This window comes from Enhydra lutris, unplaced genomic scaffold (genome assembly GCF_002288905.1).
Source record: "Enhydra lutris kenyoni isolate GAN:26980312 unplaced genomic scaffold, ASM228890v2 scaffoldscaffold37, whole genome shotgun sequence".
Classification (NCBI taxonomy): Eukaryota; Metazoa; Chordata; class Mammalia; order Carnivora; family Mustelidae; genus Enhydra; species Enhydra lutris.
In genome coordinates this window covers 7,615,993-7,635,312 of record NW_019154121.1, presented here as the reverse complement: position 1 = coordinate 7,635,312, position 19,320 = coordinate 7,615,993, and the positions used below count along the sequence as shown (strand labels likewise).

At 37.4% G+C, this 19,320-nt stretch overlaps 2 protein-coding genes across 7 annotated transcripts in view; one reads left to right on the top strand and one right to left on the bottom strand.

Moving 5' to 3' along the window:
- Positions 1–9,909, top strand: part of LOC111154455 (centrosomal protein 295) — a 53,404-nt gene extending 43,495 nt beyond the window's left edge. For 2 of the 4 annotated variants that reach the window (XM_022514060.1, XM_022514061.1), the window contains 12 exons: positions 2,067–2,149; positions 2,658–2,760; positions 3,159–3,326; positions 4,534–4,670; positions 5,352–5,523; positions 6,087–6,700; positions 7,453–7,593; positions 8,953–9,049; positions 9,207–9,371; positions 9,453–9,558; positions 9,640–9,739; positions 9,831–9,909. In XM_022514060.1, coding sequence (XP_022369768.1) covers positions 2,067–2,149; positions 2,658–2,760; positions 3,159–3,326; positions 4,534–4,670; positions 5,352–5,523; positions 6,087–6,700; positions 7,453–7,593; positions 8,953–9,049; positions 9,207–9,371; positions 9,453–9,558; positions 9,640–9,739; positions 9,831–9,869 — 1,925 coding nt within the window. In that variant the 3' untranslated portion in view covers positions 9,870–9,909. Of the gene's footprint in view, positions 1–2,066; positions 2,157–2,657; positions 2,761–3,158; positions 3,405–4,533; positions 4,671–5,351; positions 5,524–6,077; positions 6,701–7,452; positions 7,594–8,952; positions 9,050–9,206; positions 9,372–9,452; positions 9,559–9,639; positions 9,740–9,830 lie in introns of those variants that run through there. The other 2 variants (XM_022514059.1, XM_022514062.1) reach the window with 2 other exon arrangements.
- A 29-nt stretch (positions 9,910–9,938) lies between these two features.
- Positions 9,939–19,023, bottom strand: LOC111154456 (TATA-box binding protein associated factor, RNA polymerase I subunit D). Of its 3 annotated transcripts, XR_002641088.1 has the most exons (12): positions 18,257–19,023; positions 17,166–17,538; positions 16,147–16,322; positions 15,550–15,610; positions 14,733–15,166; positions 13,935–13,986; positions 12,892–12,939; positions 12,635–12,669; positions 11,827–11,875; positions 11,408–11,445; positions 10,285–10,840; positions 9,939–10,040 (listed from the first exon to the last, which is right to left on the bottom strand). XR_002641088.1 is itself a non-coding variant. In XM_022514063.1 (5 exons), the coding sequence occupies exons 1-5, from the start codon at positions 18,292–18,294 to the stop codon at positions 15,011–15,013; spliced, it is 804 nt and encodes a 267-aa protein (XP_022369771.1). In that variant the 5' UTR covers positions 18,295–19,023; the 3' UTR covers positions 14,375–15,010. The 3 variants fall into 3 exon arrangements, 1 of the variants encoding a protein (XP_022369771.1); XR_002641087.1 differs by having other exon boundaries at positions 12,892–13,986; XM_022514063.1 differs by lacking the exons at positions 9,939–10,040; positions 10,285–10,840; positions 11,408–11,445; ... (2 more) ...; positions 12,892–12,939; positions 13,935–13,986 and having other exon boundaries at positions 14,375–15,166.
- Positions 19,024–19,320: the final 297 nt, after the last annotated feature.

Sequence of the window (19,320 nt, the reverse complement as noted above, 5' to 3'; positions counted from 1 at the left end):
AATTTTCCTTCTTTATAACTTATGGTGCTTTCTAAAATAATGAGCACGTACTGCTTTTATTATAAATCATCATTCTCGACACGTCTGGATGGCTCAGTCAGTTAAATGTTTGACTCTTGGTTTCTGCTCAGGTCATGATCTCAGGGTCATGGGATCAAGCCCTGCGTTGGGCTCCGTGCTCAGCACAGCGTCTGCTAGGGATTCTTTCTCTCTCTCTCTCTCTCAAATAAATAATCTTTTAAAAAATTTTTCTCAATTATATTTGACGTATTAAAAATATATAAATCACACTTTTTGTCTCACTTAATTCAGGCGAAGATAAGGAGATGCTTGGTCATTTTTGTGGTTTGGATAATACTCTGGTTTTGTCTGTGTTTAGCTGTGAGTACTGGTTGCCTGATTTTTGTCTTGATCCATCATACGCACAGAGCAGCCTTTCCTATTGGTATTCTGTGAAATTGTTCACATTTAACAGGAGAACACTAAGGCCTCTCTGATTGTGCCAGGGCAGCTCCTGGTTCCCGGGGACTGCTTTTCTCTTCCTCATTCATATTGTTTCTGTTTTAGAAAAGAACGAGTCGGCTTTGTTACTTCTCTGTTCCCTCCCCTCCTCTTTATTCACGTCCTCATCACTCAGCCTGATTTCTTAGTAGCTTTATGATGGGATCACTAACTTCCAAGCTCTGTGCCCTTTGCTTTTGTTGGAAGGTGGGAAATGGTGCTTTGCTTCGGAAGAAAAACGGGAAATTCTTGGGTGTCATGGGAAGACGACTCTGTTCAAGGCATTGCTTTCATGATGCTCCTTCTCCTTTTCAGTAATGCATCAGTGAGTCCTTTCCAAACCAGTGATCCTCGTTTCTCTTCCAGCTCTTTCAGGGACCTCTGTACTGAATTCTGCAACATTTCTCCAAAAGAAAGCACCTTGTTCCTTTCTTACTTTTATTTTCTACCTCTTATTCTACCCAAATCTTCTCCCTGGGGGAATCTTCTTGGTATGTTACAGATAACAGTATAGTTATATGATTATGAATTGGTAAGCCCCAGATTAACTTATCTCCCCAACTAGCTTTTGAAATGAGGTGCCTAGGAAAAAATAACAACTTACTATAAAATTTCACCATATCTTAGTTTCTCTACTGAAAATTTTACTGTGTTTAGAAGAACCCAAGTAACAATTTATTGGTCATATCAGTTAGGTCAAAATAATACATTTCAATGTGTGTGTCCTGGGTCTTTGAGAAAATATTTCTTACAAAAACGTTTAAGAAACATAAAAAAAAAAAAAAAAGAAACATACTTTTAGTGTGTATGATTTCTCTTAATAAAATCATGGTGAGGGCACCTGGGTGGCTCAGTGGGTTGGGCCTCTGCCTTCGGCTCGGGTCGTGATCTCAGGGTCCTGGGATCGAGTCCCGCATCGGGCTCTCTGCTCGGCGGGGAGCCTGCTTCTCCCTCTCTCTCTCTCTCTGCCTGCCTCTCTGCCTACTTGTGATCTCTCTCTGTCAAATAAATAAATAAATAAATAAATTCTTAAAAAAAAAAATCATGGTGATAATGAGACACAATTTTAATTTATATATTTGGTGGCACAGTTTTAATCTTACTCTGTTTCAGAGCCACAGATAACTATACACTTTGACCAGCTTTCCCATAAATGTTGACTGTTGGAGTAAGAGAAAAATAAACTCAGAATAGCTGAATTCTTGAGTGAGGTCAAATAATTTTTATATATTATATTTTTATATGCATTTTTCTCAACTTTGAGATCATACTGTATTAATGATTGAATATTCTTGCTTCACTTAATAACAAAAGCATTTCCCAGCATACTGGTAATTTTCTTTCTGTAGAATATAAGTACAGTTTTCCAGGGAAAAGCATATTATGCTGACTAGGAAATGTTTTTAATGATTAATAAAATGAATGTTTTTGTTTCTTTTTGGTCTAAGACAATTCTACAAAGGAAAATATGAAAGAAAACTGTAGGAAAATAGAAATGATATCCTCTGGTGCTAAGAATTTGACTTGTAATAATCTAAACTACCCCCCTCTGCCCCTAATTTCAGTCACGGTCAAGGAGGCTATGGCTGAGAATCATGCCGTGGAGGAAGAACAGACATATCTGAGTCCAACTATGAAGCCGGATAATGTTAGTAGTGTCTTAATGTGTCCTCCATTGTTAGAGCTGTTTGGTTTCATGTTGTCTTTTAGTTTATAGAAGTTGTGAAATACTGAAGTCTGTGTTTTCTGAGATCTGCTCTTACTGAAGTGGATCAATGATGAAAATAGCCAAATCTGAGCATCAGAAGACCTTCCAGTCTACCTGATGCATGATCTCTCTAGTTCTGAGAAGCAAAAGTAACTTAGAACAATAAGGGCTTATGTCTAGAGGGGTGTGTGTGTGTATGTGTGTGTGTGTGTGTAAAGGTGACTGAGTATAACTGAGGACTTGATAGATGGGTGTGTGTGTGTGTGTGTGTGTGTGTGTATGAGACTAATGAGTTCTGAGCAATGATGAAAAGGTTTTACTGCTGACCTTTACAACTATGACGGTTTCTACACTTGATCTGAGCTCAGAATTGATAACTGCTAATGTCACTGATTTGGGTTTTTTTCTAGCTGTTACATTGTGGTCTTACATTCCTCTTCATTTTTAGGCTGAAACAGAAGAGATTTATCATGAGCCATTATCATCAGTAACTGTTTCTACTGGGAGCTTTTTAAGTTATGAAAACACGGATCTGAGCCTTACAGATCCAGGTAATAAAGTCAGAATGTTTGTAAATAAACTGAAAGACCAGCATCAGTCGAGGTCAGTACAGTGGTGAGAGCAAACATTGAGAGCTTGTCCCAATGTGCTGAGGGATTGTATCTTTAAATCTCAGTAGTAAACTGTTCGTGCCTGAGAGGATAATGGGCAGTATGATACTCTAAACATTATTGGGAGTTCCAGGCCTGCAGACCCACAGGGATGCTCTTTGGTTCTCCAATATTTTCAGAATTATCTGCTTTGTCACATTTTCCCATTCAGTGGGAGCCTGAGCAGATTTCTTAATTGCTCAGATCCTCATCAGTGCATATTGCTGTGCTTCTCTCCCAGAACTTGTCTCTCAGGAAGTGCCCAGCCACTAAGTATTTTCATTAAACTCAATTTTTAGGGTCATTTTCAGAGCTGGACCCAAGGGAACAAGAATCTACCACTGGTAAAGAAGAGGAAAGAGATATTTTAAGTTCTGTACTTCCCTCATCACAAGTTCATTATCAAAGACAGGACTCTCAGGAAGTTCATCAACCTCTGTTGCCTGCAGTGGAAAAGTTTACACCTGGTAAGACACACATGCAGCAGATGAGAGGCAAGCACAGAAATGAAGCAAATTTGATGACTGAAAAAAACAGACTTGAGGGTAAAATTATTTTTTTTTTAAGATTTTATTTATTTATTTGACAGAGAGAGAGAGATCACAAGTAGGCAGAGAGGCAGACAGAGAGAGGGGGAAGCAGGCTCCCCGCCGAGCAGAGAGCCTGATGTGGGGCTCGATCCCAGGACCCTGGGATCATGACCCGAGCTGAAGGCAGAGGCTTAACCCACTGAGCCACCCAGGCGCCCCGAGGGTAAAATTATTTTGAACGCTTTTATATAACCTTTCATCCTTTTAGTTTTAAGGAATGATGGTTTGAGCTTCATGTCTTTATGGCCTGCTGCGGCAGTTCTGACGCAATACATGGAAAACGGCATTTAGTGAGAGGAGATCTGGAATGAGTTAGACTGAAGAACATGTAGCAGAGATGAACGGATCTTCCTTTACCATTGCAAAGTTAGCTTAACAGCTGAGGCAGTATTGCCAATATTGAGAATAAGATCAGACCTCGAGTCCCTAGTTTGATCGTTTCTTAGCTGGGAGACAATAAACACATTGCTTACTCCTTCATCTTCTGTTAAAAAGGAGATGTTGGAGATTAAATGAGATAATACATATGAAGTACGATACCAGGCCCATAGTAACACCCTGTACAGGAACTTTTCTTCTTTTTTTAAATCACAGATACTAAAATAAGTGAGAATAACCAGCGCTTAATACCAAAGCAGTGATCATAGTGGCTTCTTCTAATTAATGTCAAAAGACTTTGGAGCTAGTGAAAATGGAAACTTGGTCAAAGGTTTTGGTCATTGAGAGTATCCTCATTTTTTGTATGTGGGACATAATGATAGGACTTAATTTGAAAGCGCCTGCTGCTGGAGCACCTGGGTGGCTCAGTGGGTTAAAGCCTCTGCCTTCGGCTCAGGTCATGATCCCAGGGTCCTGGGATCGAGCCCCGCGTCGGGCTCTCTGCTTGGCAGGGAGCCTGCTTCCCCCTGTCTCTCTGCCTACTTGTGACCCCCCTCTCTCTCTCTCTCTCTGTCAAATAAATAAAAAACATCTTTAAAAAAAAAAAAATGAAAGCATCTGCTGACAATGAAAAAAATGGAATTAATTTCATTAAATTGCAGTTACCTAAAATTAAATTTTATCTTTTTTCTCAAAATTACAACAGTTGACCTTGACTTTCCGGAGTTGGAGCACACTTTTCCAAATTTGCATCGTCAGCTATTTAAACCCTTAGAACCACATCCAGATTTTGATATATCATCATATTCTGGGATTTCTCAAGACAGTGGAGACTTTTGCCAGGTACATTAATGTCGGTGCTTCATTGCTGTGAATTTCCAAAAACAAGAACAAAAAAAAAAAGAACAGTAGTTCCTCACCTTGCTGCCGATTAGGATCACATGGAAAGCTTTTAAAAATCCCAGTGTCCAGGCTGTACCCAGACCAATTAAATCAGAGTCCCTAGGCGTGCTTAGATTATCAGAAACTTTTTTTGGGCTCCCCAAGCGATTCTGATGTGGAACCAAGATTGAAAACAAGCTGTACTAGAATTTTGTCCTGTCAGCCTTATCTCTAGCTAATGAGTACCATGCATAAAATGCTCAAGAATATTTTTATGGTTTGTGTTTTTTTATTACTAATTTTATAAAATTTAAAGCCTTTTCCTATATAGTAAAGCAGCTGAGATTTGAACCTCGGTCTTTCTGCTCCCATACCCTGACATCCCAGGCTGTCCTACATAATAGTTCCTGCCTTTGAAAATGATCTCATTGTATTCTAAACTATGGTTAATTTGCAGTTTTCTAATAATTTTTGTCAAAGTCTCTTTCATATTAACTGAAATGGAAGAATTGGGTTTAAGTAAAGTAATAGTGTGAAAGTAAAGTGGTAATTAAGGCAGAGTAGTATCATAGGAACATGACTATTAATCCAGTTGGTAATACAAAATCCGTATTTCAGCCTTAACCTGTTGTTTTCCGTCAGAACTCAGATTCTTCATGTGAAAGCCATCACACTGTTGCAGCACCCAGAAGCACAGTTTCCTTTACAGCACTAAAAACCAGCCTGAATTCTTCTAACACGAGCCCAAACCAGCAGCTGGACCCTCCTTTGGCTCATGCTGCTGCTCAGATATTTGCCACAGAAAAGACTGAAGGTATGATTAAGTTAAAAAATACTTTTGCTTTATTTACACCCATTACACCCATTTTCCTTGGAAATTGTGCCTAGCACCTCTTGGTCACTCCTGTCCTCACCCATTTCCAGTGTCACAGCTTCTGTTTCTCTGTGTATTCATTTCAATAACAGAATAATGATCAGTTTGCATTTTTACAGTTCTGAACTTGATAAAATAAAAGTGCTGCTCAACCCTTAGAGTTAAGTTTTAAGTATTCTTCTAAAACTTCTTGTACAAACTTTATATATACACACACATACATATTTTTATTTGAGATACACATGTACATTTTAGTCTAAGTTCTGTCATTAAAATCAGTATTCTCTCTTAGGGAAGAGTCCTCATGTCTAATAACCATATTTTATTAGGCTAGGAGAAAATACATGGTAGGAGCAGAATTATTTGAAAATCACTCTGACCATCCTTTTAGTTTTCTATTCATGTAATCTGACTTCATTATTTACAATTTAGTCAGACTATTAGAGATTGTATCTGTATCCAGGTTTTACAACATGTAATTATGGTTAACTTATTTCTTTCAGGATCTGAACAATCTTTTCAACAGCTTCTGCCGGAATTTTCTTCACAGGAGGGGAGCCAACATATTGATCTACCAAGTATTTTTAGCATTGAAGCAAGAGATTCTTCCCAAGGCATGGAAAATCAGAACTATTCTGAACAGATTGAAATGCAAAATAAGAAAAAAAGTGTTCATTTCCACCTCTGTGTAGGAAATTTACAGAGTTCAGTCTTCAGTTCCTCTGATGAGGCTAATGTATTTCATCCCTTAAGTCTACAGTATAGCACGCCGTGTGGGTCTACCTCTAGTGAGTGCTCAACAAAAGCCCAACCTGAAGGCAGAAAAGAAAGACTGGGCTTTGAAGAACTATCAGAAAGAGGACTTGATGGAGATAAAAATGAAAGCCTTGGGGTTTTAAATATAAATTCACATGCGGAGGAAATGGATTCTCAATCCTGTGTCAGAACAGTGGAAAGGGGAACTTCAGTCGAGGCACCATATTCTATTGAGAATGAAAAGTATTTTAAGAATTCCACTAAGACAGAAACTCCAAAAATCCCAGGAAACCTTTCTCACCTAGCAGAGTCAGAGCTCTTTTTAAGTTCTGGATCATTACAGAGCTCTATTCCAGTGTGGGTGAGTGAAATGTTGTATGTAAATAAATTCATTTCCACAAGTCTTTTGAAACCAAATTCAAGAGAAGCAACTGAGATTCTTGCTGATATTCCTGAGATAGTCAATCTCGTAATCATTGGAAATCTCCAACAAAAGGTCTGCTCCCAGTTGACACATCCTTTTTCTTTTCCGATGGCTTGACCTGTGCTTCAGCCTTTGATCTGCTTGTTCAACTCCAGTCACCTGAATATGGTTTTCACTTTCTAGTAGTTTGTTCTTTTACCGATAAACATAGATTAGAAATTATATTGACAGCAAGAGTGACATCTGGGCCACATTTTGCGTTTTATTTTGCCGCTTTTGGGTGGTTTTGTGTTTGTTTTGCAAATTCTTGTTCAGTAATTAAAGACACTTCCTCTAAAAATGTGGTTTGGCAGCAGTGGCCTCTATCTGGCTGCACCCCACCAGCTACTGATCCCTTTTGATAGATGACGCCCTCAGGTTCTACACAGCTCCCAGTCAACCTGCATTTGTACTATCTGCGTAGCCCCATAATAAGCATTTGGGCTTACAACCCTTGCAATAGCTACTTTCAGACAATTATTATTTTGCCCATCCCCAAAGTCCTAAGTATTTCTAAAAGTGGGTCAGGGGTGGGGGAAGGCACCACTGTGGTCTTCACGGACCACCGTTCTTCTTCCTCTGTAACGTAGATTATTTTTGTATTTTTAATGTTTTAAGCATATGGTTTCCTTTTGAATTTTATTGCACAGGAGACAGAGTCTGGCCATGGTATAATAGAAGAACCAGAGCTTACATTAGTAAGCACCAGTGATATCAGTATTGCTGAAATGGATCTTGCAAATCTAACACTAGAAGAAAAGAAAGGAAATGAGGCAAAAAGCAGTTCTCAGGTAAACTTCATAGCTCCCTTTAATATGAATACACCTCATTAATAGAGCAACACAACAAACTGAGAGTAAGGCAACAGGTCTTTTAAGTAGTTTCTGCATGATATTTTTTTACATTAGAATTGTTTGCAAACTAATTTCCTTCCCCTTTCTGGGTGCAAATGCACTCAACTACACAGTGAACAGGGAGAGGTTACTTGTTCACACAGTGAACAAGCAACTGACAGCAGACAGGAAGAGAGACCAGCTCTCAAACTGCCCAATAGCATTGTGTTGTGCCATTTAATAGTCCTAAAGACATTCATCTTACGATGCTATAGTTTTCATTAGGACCCGGAATTACTGGAACTCAGGAATGAATTGATTCAGTGAAATATTTTGTTCCAAAAAAGGCAGTGGAGCTCTAGAGAATAGGTAAAAATCAGACCTGAGGGGGATACAAAATGAGTGCTATTACCTTAGAAGTTTATTTTGTGCGGGTCAGTCCCAAAGGAAAAATGAAGATATATTTCAAGTTATAAAACACAAAAATGGGTTTTAAGTTCTGTTTGCTGCAGGTTCTTTATAGTTTTCTCCACTGCAAGCAAACCATTCCTCCTGGCCCACTTCACTGCTTAGGAGATAGTCATTGGAGGGAATTGTGCCACAAATTTAATTCTAGTTAATTAATAAGGACTCTAGGTTATGGTAGATGAATTCATTGATCACAGAACTGCAGCCTGGAAACAAAAAATCTAAGTCCCAACCCACCAACTGTTTGATGCAGTGTATTAATTTACCCTCTTACAGAGAAGTCCCAGATTCTCTATAGTACTGTGGCAGGACTTTTCTTATGGCCTGATACTGTATTAGATTACTTATCTAAAAAATGGCTGCATACCTAGGACTTTTTGCTGTGGTTACTGATAAGGGTAATTTGGGGAAGCAGGAGACAAGTAGAGCGGATACAGAAGTGGTTTGGAAGAACCTGACAGGAATTGGGGTGGGGAGAGGGGGAGCTTTTGGCTAGAGTAGGCTGGTCAGATAAAACATTTTAATAGGAATAAAGTCTTTTTTTTTTTTTTTTTTTAACTTCCCTTCCCAGAAAACTTAGTCTTATGAGAACCAGCACAAAGGAAGAATAGAAGCTAAGTTTAGCTTAGAATAGAAGCTCAGTTTATGGGACATAGATTCCTATACTGCATTTAAGGATTAGAGTAAGGCATCGCTGCCTACCTCCCCCAAAAACCACATCTGTCTACCTGAGGAAACCAGGGGTTTAGAAATTGTTAAAGGTTTTAGAAGCTATGCTTGTGATACTGTTCAGAGATGAAGCCGTAAATTCATCTATAATTTCTTTTTTCCTTTTTTTTTTGCAATTAGGTGAGTGAATTTCTACCTTTTGTATCAGTAACAGAAACCTCGGATTATCCAGATGTATCTGAACACGGCACGGAGGAGCGCATGATTGTGTCTGCAGGTAGGCCCTTGAGAATCTGAAATGGTTAGTGTTACCCAAGGGGCCAGCAGAGTTCCCCATTCAATTCCAATAGTCACACTGCCCCACAATCTTGTACACTACTTCCACAATATAAAAAGCTTCATTTTTTTTTTTTTTTTTTTTTTTTTTAAAACAGAAACCCCTCCAAAGATTATAGCTCTACCTGGGAGCTTACAAGAAGCATTTATAAAGAGGAAAAAATCATTTATAGAAAGATCCTCCCAGAGACAGAAAGAAATAAAGAATAAAATTCGTATTCCTGAAAATTCTCAAATCAAAATAGCTAAGGAGAAACCTACAGGTATGTTCCACATAATCTGCATCAGCTCTCACAGAGAATGAAGCATTGTAATATTTGCCAAGTCACTTGTTCTCTGCTCAGGCTCATCTGTGAATCGCCTGAAGGATGTGAATAAAGTTAAGGTTAAAGTGTTACTTCCTAAAGACAGAAAGACTACACAAGCCCTCATGCATCAAAGGGCCCTAAGGTATAGATGGTGTGTGTGTGTGTATGTGTGTGAATAGGAATTCACATTCCATCCTTAGATCTGCGTATACATTTCTTACAGATCATACAATCAATTAGCTGAAGTCAAACAGCAAAGGGAAGAGAAAGCAAAGCAAGATGCATACGCCCAAAACAGAGCAAGGACTAAAGAATTTCATAAGGTGAGCTAGGCCCCCTACAATTTTTCTGTGTCTAGGGTATACTACGATGGGTAACATACTAAATTTTTGGGTTTTTTTATTCCCTCCACAGCAAACACTGGAGAAACTTAGAGCCAAAAATACATGCTGACTTTCTACTAGAAGTGTAAAGTTTTTTTTAAATTATGTGTAACATAGGCAAAATTATTTAAAGCCAATAAATTTTTATTTAAGGAGTTTTTACATGTGATTCCTTCCACTGCCAGTCACTGCTCATCACCATAGTTCCTCCAAAGTTAGAATCATAATCTTCAAAACGGCCCTGAGAACAAGAGTATATATTATATACATTAGTTAAACTTGGGGAGACATTTTTCCCACTTGACTAATCATAGACAGAAGCAGCTAAATCTTGTATCTCCTCAGGAAAACATAGCACTATTGAGTAACTATTACATCCAATGGAGAACTCCAATATTTGGTCACAGCGTTAAGAGCTCTTGGTTTTCGTCCCACAAGCCCTCTTTGAAATGACCTATAAATTATTTTTTCAAATGTGTACATACCTTTTAAAAAGAACTTGATCAATCCACAGTTGTCACTGTCACTCCTATATAACAGGAACATAAAGTAAGGTTCCAATTCCAGAGATGATCATGTAAACTGAAGCCAGCCTCCCTCTACTAAATCTATTCTAACTTGTTATTAATATGGAAGGAGTTAGCAAAAGACATCTCTTAGAGATCTAGGCATTCACTGTTCAGTATACTAGCCATGTATGTTTAGATGAGAATCTGAAATAGGACCATTACCAAATCACGTATGGCTTCTGTTAAATTTATACTGGATAGTGCTAATCTAAGGCAATGGAAATAGAACAGAGTTGGTAAAATGTTCCCAATAGGCTGAATGCTACCACCAAAGTAGCAGAAAGAAAGAAAACCTAGTTGGAAAATTTTTTTATGGTCATGTCCACAGCAAATGAGAAACTGCATTCTCAAAGCCTTGGTAATGACCATTATACCATTATACAGTACAACAGCGAATTAACTTGCCAGAGTTCTTTCAGCTGGGTTTCTTGCATCTCCATTTGAATACGGACATACTTTAAGAACTCCCCACCTATGGAAAATTTTCAAGTTTAGACTACACTTTGCACAATGCAGTTAATTAGGCTCCCAAGTATCCTGAAACCCAGTTCTATACTAGTATGTGCTGAAAATTGCAGACTTAAAACTACAAAGTTGGAATAACTGCTTTCAATCCAGTTCATTTAAATGTTAGGAACAAAGATATTTTAAACTAAAGCTATATTCATTTGCATTCATACCCTAATTGGCATGAAATGCCCTCTGGTTGTTAACTCCAAAGTAACTATTCATGTTTCAGTTAACTTTTACTTTAGAGCTTTTGCTGGAAAATAGAGCACAGATCTCATTTAGATGGATGTTCAGAAAGGCTACTTTCATTCAGCGCATTCAGAGCAGTTGAACATTTTGCCCATCATCATAACATCACAAATCACTGGCAAACAGTATAGACACAAACTGCGGCCTTTCAACATCTAGGGTTTTGTGTTGTTTTTGTTGTTTTAAAGTGGGGAGGTAATGAACTACCAGGACTAGTGGCTATCAAAATTGGGTAAATTAATGGATTCCATCTCCTAGGGCTTCTGAGGGGAAATCTTACCTGTAATCTTTGGTATCCAATGTCTTTACTTCAGGGCCCTAGAAGTCAAATTGTCGAAGTACACTGATTGCTATTTTGGCAAACAGATCTAAAATCATCCCTTAACTATTTCTAATGCTGAAGTCTTATTTCTTCCACTCTACTCCACGAGCCTAACAGAAAATGTTACAGGCCTCATTGTCACCAAAGCAATAAACTTGCTGTGATGGAAGCATAACCTGTGTCTCAATGTAGCCACATTAACAATTTCTGGACACCATGAACAATGGTGCCCATTTCCATCTACAATGAGGCTTTATAGAAGTTCCTCTCAAGCTTAAAATCTATACAAATTTTCTGCCTCTGTACCGAAGTCCTGCTGTCTTGCTAACCAGATAAAAGCAAGCAGCCACTAGAAGCAACTGAAATTTAAGCCTTACCTGTTTAGGGTCTGAGTGTGGATCTGCCTGGTTCTCAATTTCAAACACCCTAGAAAAAGAGAAGCATTACTTCCTCTTGAAAATTATCTCAAGCTGAACAGTATGAAAAACTGTGAGAATACTGTTTCAATAAAAATACCAGGTTTAACATGCACGAAGCCAAGAAAACCAACGATGCCAGATACTGAGTTTCTATTGCACTGTCCTTTGAACACTCAGCAGGAATGAGCTGCTGAGGGCAGATACCATGCAGTGCGATCCTGCCAGATACATAAACCCCTCTACCTCTAGGCTACAGTGCTACTTCTAAGAAACGTCTCTCTACAAATTTAAGTTCTTGTAATATGTAATTAGACCTTTATTCCTAATTGTCATTCCAATAAGACAACTACACCTAGTCCTGATTACCGTTCCTGTCCCTGTATAATGCACATATAGAACTGTTAAGTCAAATCACTAAAAGAAATGATGCATTAGAAATCAAAATTAGTTGCTATTATTAAGCAGAATTCCTTAAAAAAAAAAAAACCCTCAATATCTCTGTTGTAATATATCCAAATATGTTATTAGGATGAACCATAGGAACTGTTTAATAAAGATACAGAAGAGGGCATTTTCATGTTACTCCCTAGACATGCAGTCTCTTCAGTTTGTCAAGTATTGTGGCAAATATTTCTACCAAGATCTTGATACTTCTGTTGCATGCCCAAATAACTACTGCACACAACAATATGCTGACCTCACAACTTACTTTTCAGAACTTTTGGATCCTTAATAAATTTCAACAAAAATTGGATTTTCCACCTACCTCTAAATGTGAATGAGTTCAAATCATATTCACCCCTATAGATAAATATCAAAAGATTAAGGACAGTTTTAAGTTTGATTAAAATCCAAAATCTAAATATATGATTAGTATCCAAACTGTTTTTTTTAAGCTATAACCAGCTCTGTCAGAATTAAGTTTTAGTTCATGTCTGTATCATCCAGCAGTTGAACAATTAAATTCATCATCTGAACTGTAACAGTACCCCAAAGATTACACTGTCCCCAATGAAAACTTACCTAAACTATCACCCTAGAACTGTACAGATTGTTGGGATACACCAATACCTAAGATTTAAAAAATATGACTATTAGGTCAGAGTTTTAGCAGATAAGGGTAAGTGTCTTGTAGTTCTTTCCCACAGATCTAACACATAGTTCTGTGAATAAAGGAAACCACACAAATACTCTATGAGGCGTTTCCAACGATGTAGGTCTACAGAAAAAGCCCCATCGGGATAGACCTCAACACTGTTTAGTTTAAAATTGGAAGATTCCACAGGAAAAACAATTAGAACTGTAATTTGCTCTAAGTCTCTGAGTTCAAAGGTGTGCAAAAAGCCAAATATTTACAAATTAAAAGAAATCATTCCACATATTACACAGTAAGGGTTTTTAAAATGCTTACAGGAAGGAGTCAGTCTACACTGAGAATAAAGACCAAAGACTGAAGGTAAGTACAAAACAGCTACTAGAGAACCACCAAAGGAAGATTTCCATACCTAAGTCTTGATTTCGGCAAACTCCAGTATCACAGCTTGTTTTGTCTAGGACATCCGCAGATTACAGCAAAGTGTTTAATTTTTTGCCTCATCTTAAGAGCTATCATTACTTGATGTAACTTATAGAAAAATACAGGAAAATATTAAGGTGGCTATATTGTTGTTCTTCCCATTCAGAAAATCATTGGAAGATAAACAAATTGGGTGCTTTTTAATTAAATTTTGCATCATTCAGATTTAGGTAATCTTGTGTCCTCTAATCATTTCTAACATTACACTATTAAATCCTACATCTTATTTTAGATTATGCTTTAGTTTAAAATAAATGCATGAAACAGAAATATCCAGTATTTTGATTATTTCAATATAAAGTAACTTACAGTTTGTGGAAACCCTTTCCTGCAAGTAAAGTGAAGCTTGTACCTTCCACTATAAAATGTGTGGCCCCTAAAATTCATTTTTCTGAAACGTCAAATTGTAAACTGGCAAAATGTCTTTTAGTAATGAAACCGTGGAGGTATGAACTGACAAAGTACATTTCAACAAATCTGATCCACTCACCTAAAGCGTAAGATGTACCTTTAAGTCCAGACATTGTGTTCAAGTGAAAAGCCTACAAAAAACAAGGCATCTTTGTTTCATGTCAAGATTAAAATTAGAATACTAATTCAATACAGCTGAGATTTCCCTTATATGCTTCTAGTTAATTTTAGTCCTGGAATCGCCCTTCAGGTTTGTCAATACCCCCCACTATGACTTTAATCTGTCTTAGGGACTCTTGTTCCTTCTTGAAGATTTTTTATTTTATTTGACAGATCACAAGGAGGCAGAGAGAGAGGGAAAAGCAGGCTCCCTGATCAGAGAGCCCGATGCGGGGCTTGATCCCAGAACCCTGAGATCATGACCTGAGCCAAAGGCAGAGGCTTTAACCCACTGAGCCACCCAGGCGCCCCGGATCTTGTTCCTTCTTATCTGTATCAAAACTCATACTGAGCCATGAGTTCTGGGTTGCAAAAGAGGATTTATTTTTTGCACTTTGTCTAAGTCTTTGTTCACAAACTAAACAAAAACAGCAAAAGTGCGATCATAAAATATAGTAGACATTTAGTGGCACAATCAGCAATATACAGTAGTGATGAAAATTGGTAGTTGAAAGAGTCTAGATAACTAGTAAGTTATTACAGTACTACACATTTGAAGCTAAAGGTCACTTTTTTGAGTGAAATAGCCATCAAAATGGTTTTGGGTACTCTTGAGGAATGGATGGTTGGTTGTCCATCATTAGTGATTACTGTTTCAGGATTACAATCTCTGTACTTCCTTGATTTGAATGCACAACGAACACCTGGAAGTGCTTACCCTGAAACGAACAAGTATAGGCAAAATGGATCTTCTGTTTATGATTTCTCAAGTGATTATTTCTGCTATGCAAGCCTCAATTTTCTGTGATAATTTCACTGTGTTTTAAAATATTTTTTCTAGTAATTCTTTAGGAGTTTCACTAACTTGTTCAGATTTTCTTCTCTCCTTAGCAGGTTCTCTTTTATCACTACACCAACATATGTATTTGTATTTATCATCTTTACTTTCTATGAAAAGCTGTTTTCTCTCTTCTGTTTACTTTAACATTCATATTCCTATCTCTTTTCAGACCATTCTATCCTCTGTCCAATGTTTTTAGACTTTGATGCTCTCTTTTTAGACAAAGCAGCTTCTTCAGTACGTTCCTCTTGTTCTAAATACACATTCTTCATCTTTGGTACTTGAGAACTTATAATGAAATCATTATGGTCCTGCATAAAAAAAAAATCAGCATTAAATGACTACTAAATTTTATTGTTTTAATAATTACACATTACTTAACTCTAGGTTACTTAAAATAACCTGGTGACTAAGGCATGATGTTAAAAACCCAAATTCTGCTTTTTTTTTCATTAGAAAATCCTAATCAGACATCCTAATAGCAAGCATATTAAACTTATTAACAGTACTGAAAAGCCCATGTTCTCATCAAGTATCCAATAATTCCTATTTTTATTCTTAAATTTCCTGTACCACATCTATTGAACCTTTCAAAAATTAAATTCAAAATCTAAGATAGTAAACTAGTGGATTAAATTCTTCCTGAATAACTGCTTATCCTCCTAAAATCAAATGGGACAAAAATGTCACTTACCACCAATTTGATATCACATTCGTCATTTTGTTCAAGATTTGTTGCAGACCCATCCTCTGTTCTGTAACATTAAAACATACCCTCAGACGACAAAATCATCCAGACCCTATCAGTAATATACTGTCATGATCTACAACTAAAATAGCAGTATTAGTAAGGAGAAAAATTATGTTGTCATGTAGGACATCCCAAAACGGATGGCTCATGTGCCAAGCTCAAAGCTCAACTACAACCCAGATGGCTTATTTTATCTGTGCCTCCCCATCAATGTTAATGTATAAACAAATCCATAACATAATATGTAACAAGTAACACAACAAATAACATCTAACAGGTAACTTGTAACACATGTAACACCAAAATTTAAAAACTTTTAATTTGATAAAATCTAGGACCAAGGAGCACCTGGGTGGCTCAGGTCATGGTCTCAGGATCCTAGACTGAGCCCCGCATCAGGCTCTCCGCTCAGCAGGAAGCCTGCTTCCCCTCTCTGCCTGCCTGTGATCTCTATCAATTAAATAAATAAAATCCCCCCCCCCCCAAAAAAACAAAACAAAAAACCCTAGGACCAAAATTATGTCACATGATTAAACTCACTCTGACTCTTCAATAGGCGAGAGAGCTCCATCATCATCCAAGTATTTGTATCTACGACTGTCAAAATCTTCTTTTTCTAAATCTTCACCAACATTCATTTGTTTCAAGGATTCCTTGAGGTAGTATTCATACTTCAGTTTTTCGAGGTAGTTGAAAAATCCTCTTGCCACTGCTTGCTAAATATCAAAAACACTTCATGTAATGATGTTACAAAATACAGAATTTTCTTCCATGAGTTAGCAGATGCCGTATGTTCCAAAACGGAAAGGATCCCTTTACCACAGACTCCTAAGCGGTCTTGAATTACTCACTCTGCTGTATATGGATCACATATACCCGATGCTAGCTGCAAGAGGAATCCACTATCTACCTAGCACGTTATCAAATTTACCTAAGTTGGTATACCAAGAAAAACTCAGCACATATCTTGTATTGTTTGGGGATTTCTAAAGACATTTTTAAATACAAAGAGAAACAAATCCCATGTTCATATAATCAGCTTAAAACATAAAAGGTCAGTATTCTTTCAAACCACCCATTCTAGAGCAAAAGATTATAAATTATGCAATCATTTAACTCAAGTATTTGAGAGCCTAATGCTAAAAAAGTTTTTTGTCAGGCAATTGTCAAAATCGAATATTCAGTACCTGAAAGAAAATGGCCTCCACGGAAGCCACTACACATAGAAGATATGGGTGGGCTTGACTTAGGTTACTGTAAAACTGGGAATCACTAGAGTTTTAAGGATGATATTTAAAGACCTGGTGAGATCAAGGGATTTTGTATCAACAGCCTTGAAGCACCTCATAAATGGGTATATTCACTGAATATACCCAGGTGAAGTCTGTGCGAAAGGATAGATTGGTCCTGAAGTGGCAGTAAGTCTGTACAGAAGAGCATTATCGAAGTTACAGATTCTATCCATGTCCCTCCAGCCGTATCTAAATTCTCAAAGTGGCCAACAAGTCATTTCAGACATTTCAGCTATGCGTATCCACACAGATAAAATACTGGCTCACCTCAAAGGTTAAAATTTTTCTCCAAGGTAATGGTTTTCTTGCATTCTCAGATTCTAAAAATGGGAACCCAGATCCTTTGTCTTGAACTTGTTTCTTATTTATTTGGGAACGTCTACTGTTTTTTCTCCCGGTTGGTCTTCCTCTTGGTCTTCCTGTTGGTTTGTATTTCTTCTTTTTACGTTTTCTTTTTTTGAATCTCTCAAAAATAGCTTTTAAAGTCAATGGTCTTGGTTCAAAAGATGAGTCACTAGATGAATCCCTTGCTTGAGCAACTTTAGGTGAATGAACAAACTTTCTAGTACGGTTTCTTTGCACCCTTTTAGGTGAGACACACTGAGTTTTAAATAAGCTGCTACCAGAAGAAGAGCTATCACTAGAAAAAAGGGGAAAAAATTAATTGTACTTTTATATTACTGAATGCTTATTACCATAAGATACTTTTCTTCCACAGACCAAAAGCAGGAAAATATGCTCAAGATAATTTTTAAGATGGGCTCAGGACTAAACTAAGATCTTGTTCTGACCACCTAAAATGGACCATAATGTCATGTGCCATAATGCCATAGCACTTACCAAAAAATTACCTTCCAAGAGAAATAATTTTAATTTCCAAAGGCAGTTTTGTTTACTGCTAGAGCTTGCTCTAAGTAAGACAAAAGTAGCCTAGCAAACATATTTAATTTCAATACAACAGAAATGCTGATTTGATTTCACAGTTAAGTAGCCATTTCCATCATGTATACACATGTGCCAGCACTATTATAATGTGCATTACCTGAACAAGTTGATTTTTTAAGCAATATACCCCACTGATACCTATATTCCTGTTGTAAGATTAGGATGATTTAGCCAGGAAGAGATACCAAACTGGCCCAGAGAATACTCGCCTGTTTTCCCAGGATTAAGAATGTGTCCCACTGTTAACTACATACATAAACTGAAGACCCGTGTAAAACAAGTTCTTTTTCTTTCCTTATTCTTGAAAATAATCTCTATTGCTTATCCAGTAATAAAAATACAGTGACGTTATCAGCAAATCTAATCAGTTTTGCAGTAAAAATCTAGTGGGAGTTGATTAAAATAGCACCTACCTTTCACTGTCAATTTCCACAGCTGAATTAGATGCCATTACAGAGTTGAGAAAATTCACTCCCGTTACATACTCTCCCAAGTCCTTCTCCAAATTGTTTATTCACCACTTGTAATTTGCTTCAGAATTCTGACAATTCAGTAAACGTGATGTAGTTTCTCTGAACAATGCCCACAGAGCTAGTATCCCAGTAATACAAAATTGGATGTGGTCAGATTATGTCACATTTTATATAAATCAAGGCAAAAATCATATACTAGGCCCTTAAAGATTTTTATGTAAGAATCATCCATTTCAAATCAAATTCTAAAATCTAGAAACTGAATTCCCAATTTCCATTTTTCAGCTGTCTTCTCAATCTATCCAGTGGAGTAAGATTCCAGAACAGTACTGTCATTTCCAAAAAAAAAAAAGGATTAAACATCATCCCATGATACAAAATGTAATTGTACTAACTACGTAATATACAATTAATAGTATTCACATACAATTAATGGCCAAAAGCCATTTTTCAAGAGCCGATGGGAACTCCTTGGAAAAACTTCCACATACAAAGTCAGAAGGCAGTGTTGCTTCATTGTATCAGGAGAAATAATCAGCATTTACTAGATCAATCCAAACTTACTGGATTTCCATTTACAGCCTCTTCTCATTCACCAAAGTCACTCTGAAACCTCTTCCTTGGCATATTACCTCCTTGCCATTATGAGTACCAACTAACAAGTTATGAATTCTCACCTTTTTTTTTTTTTTAAAGATTTTATTTATTTATTTGACAGAGAGAAATCACAAGTAGGCAGAGAAGCAGGCAGAGAGAGAGGAGGAAGCAGGCTCCCTGCCGAGCAGAAAGCCCGATGCGGGGCTCGAACCCAGGACCTGGGATCATGACCTGAGCCGAAGGCAGCGGCTTAACCCACTGAGCCACCCAGGCGTCGGAATTCTCACTTTTCAATGAAAAGCTAACAGACCACACAATGGTGCCCTTTGTCTTTTTATAATCTCATTGGAAAATCTGACAATAGTGGGCAAAAAAGGAGAAAGGTCTATTTTACTACTTCATCTCCC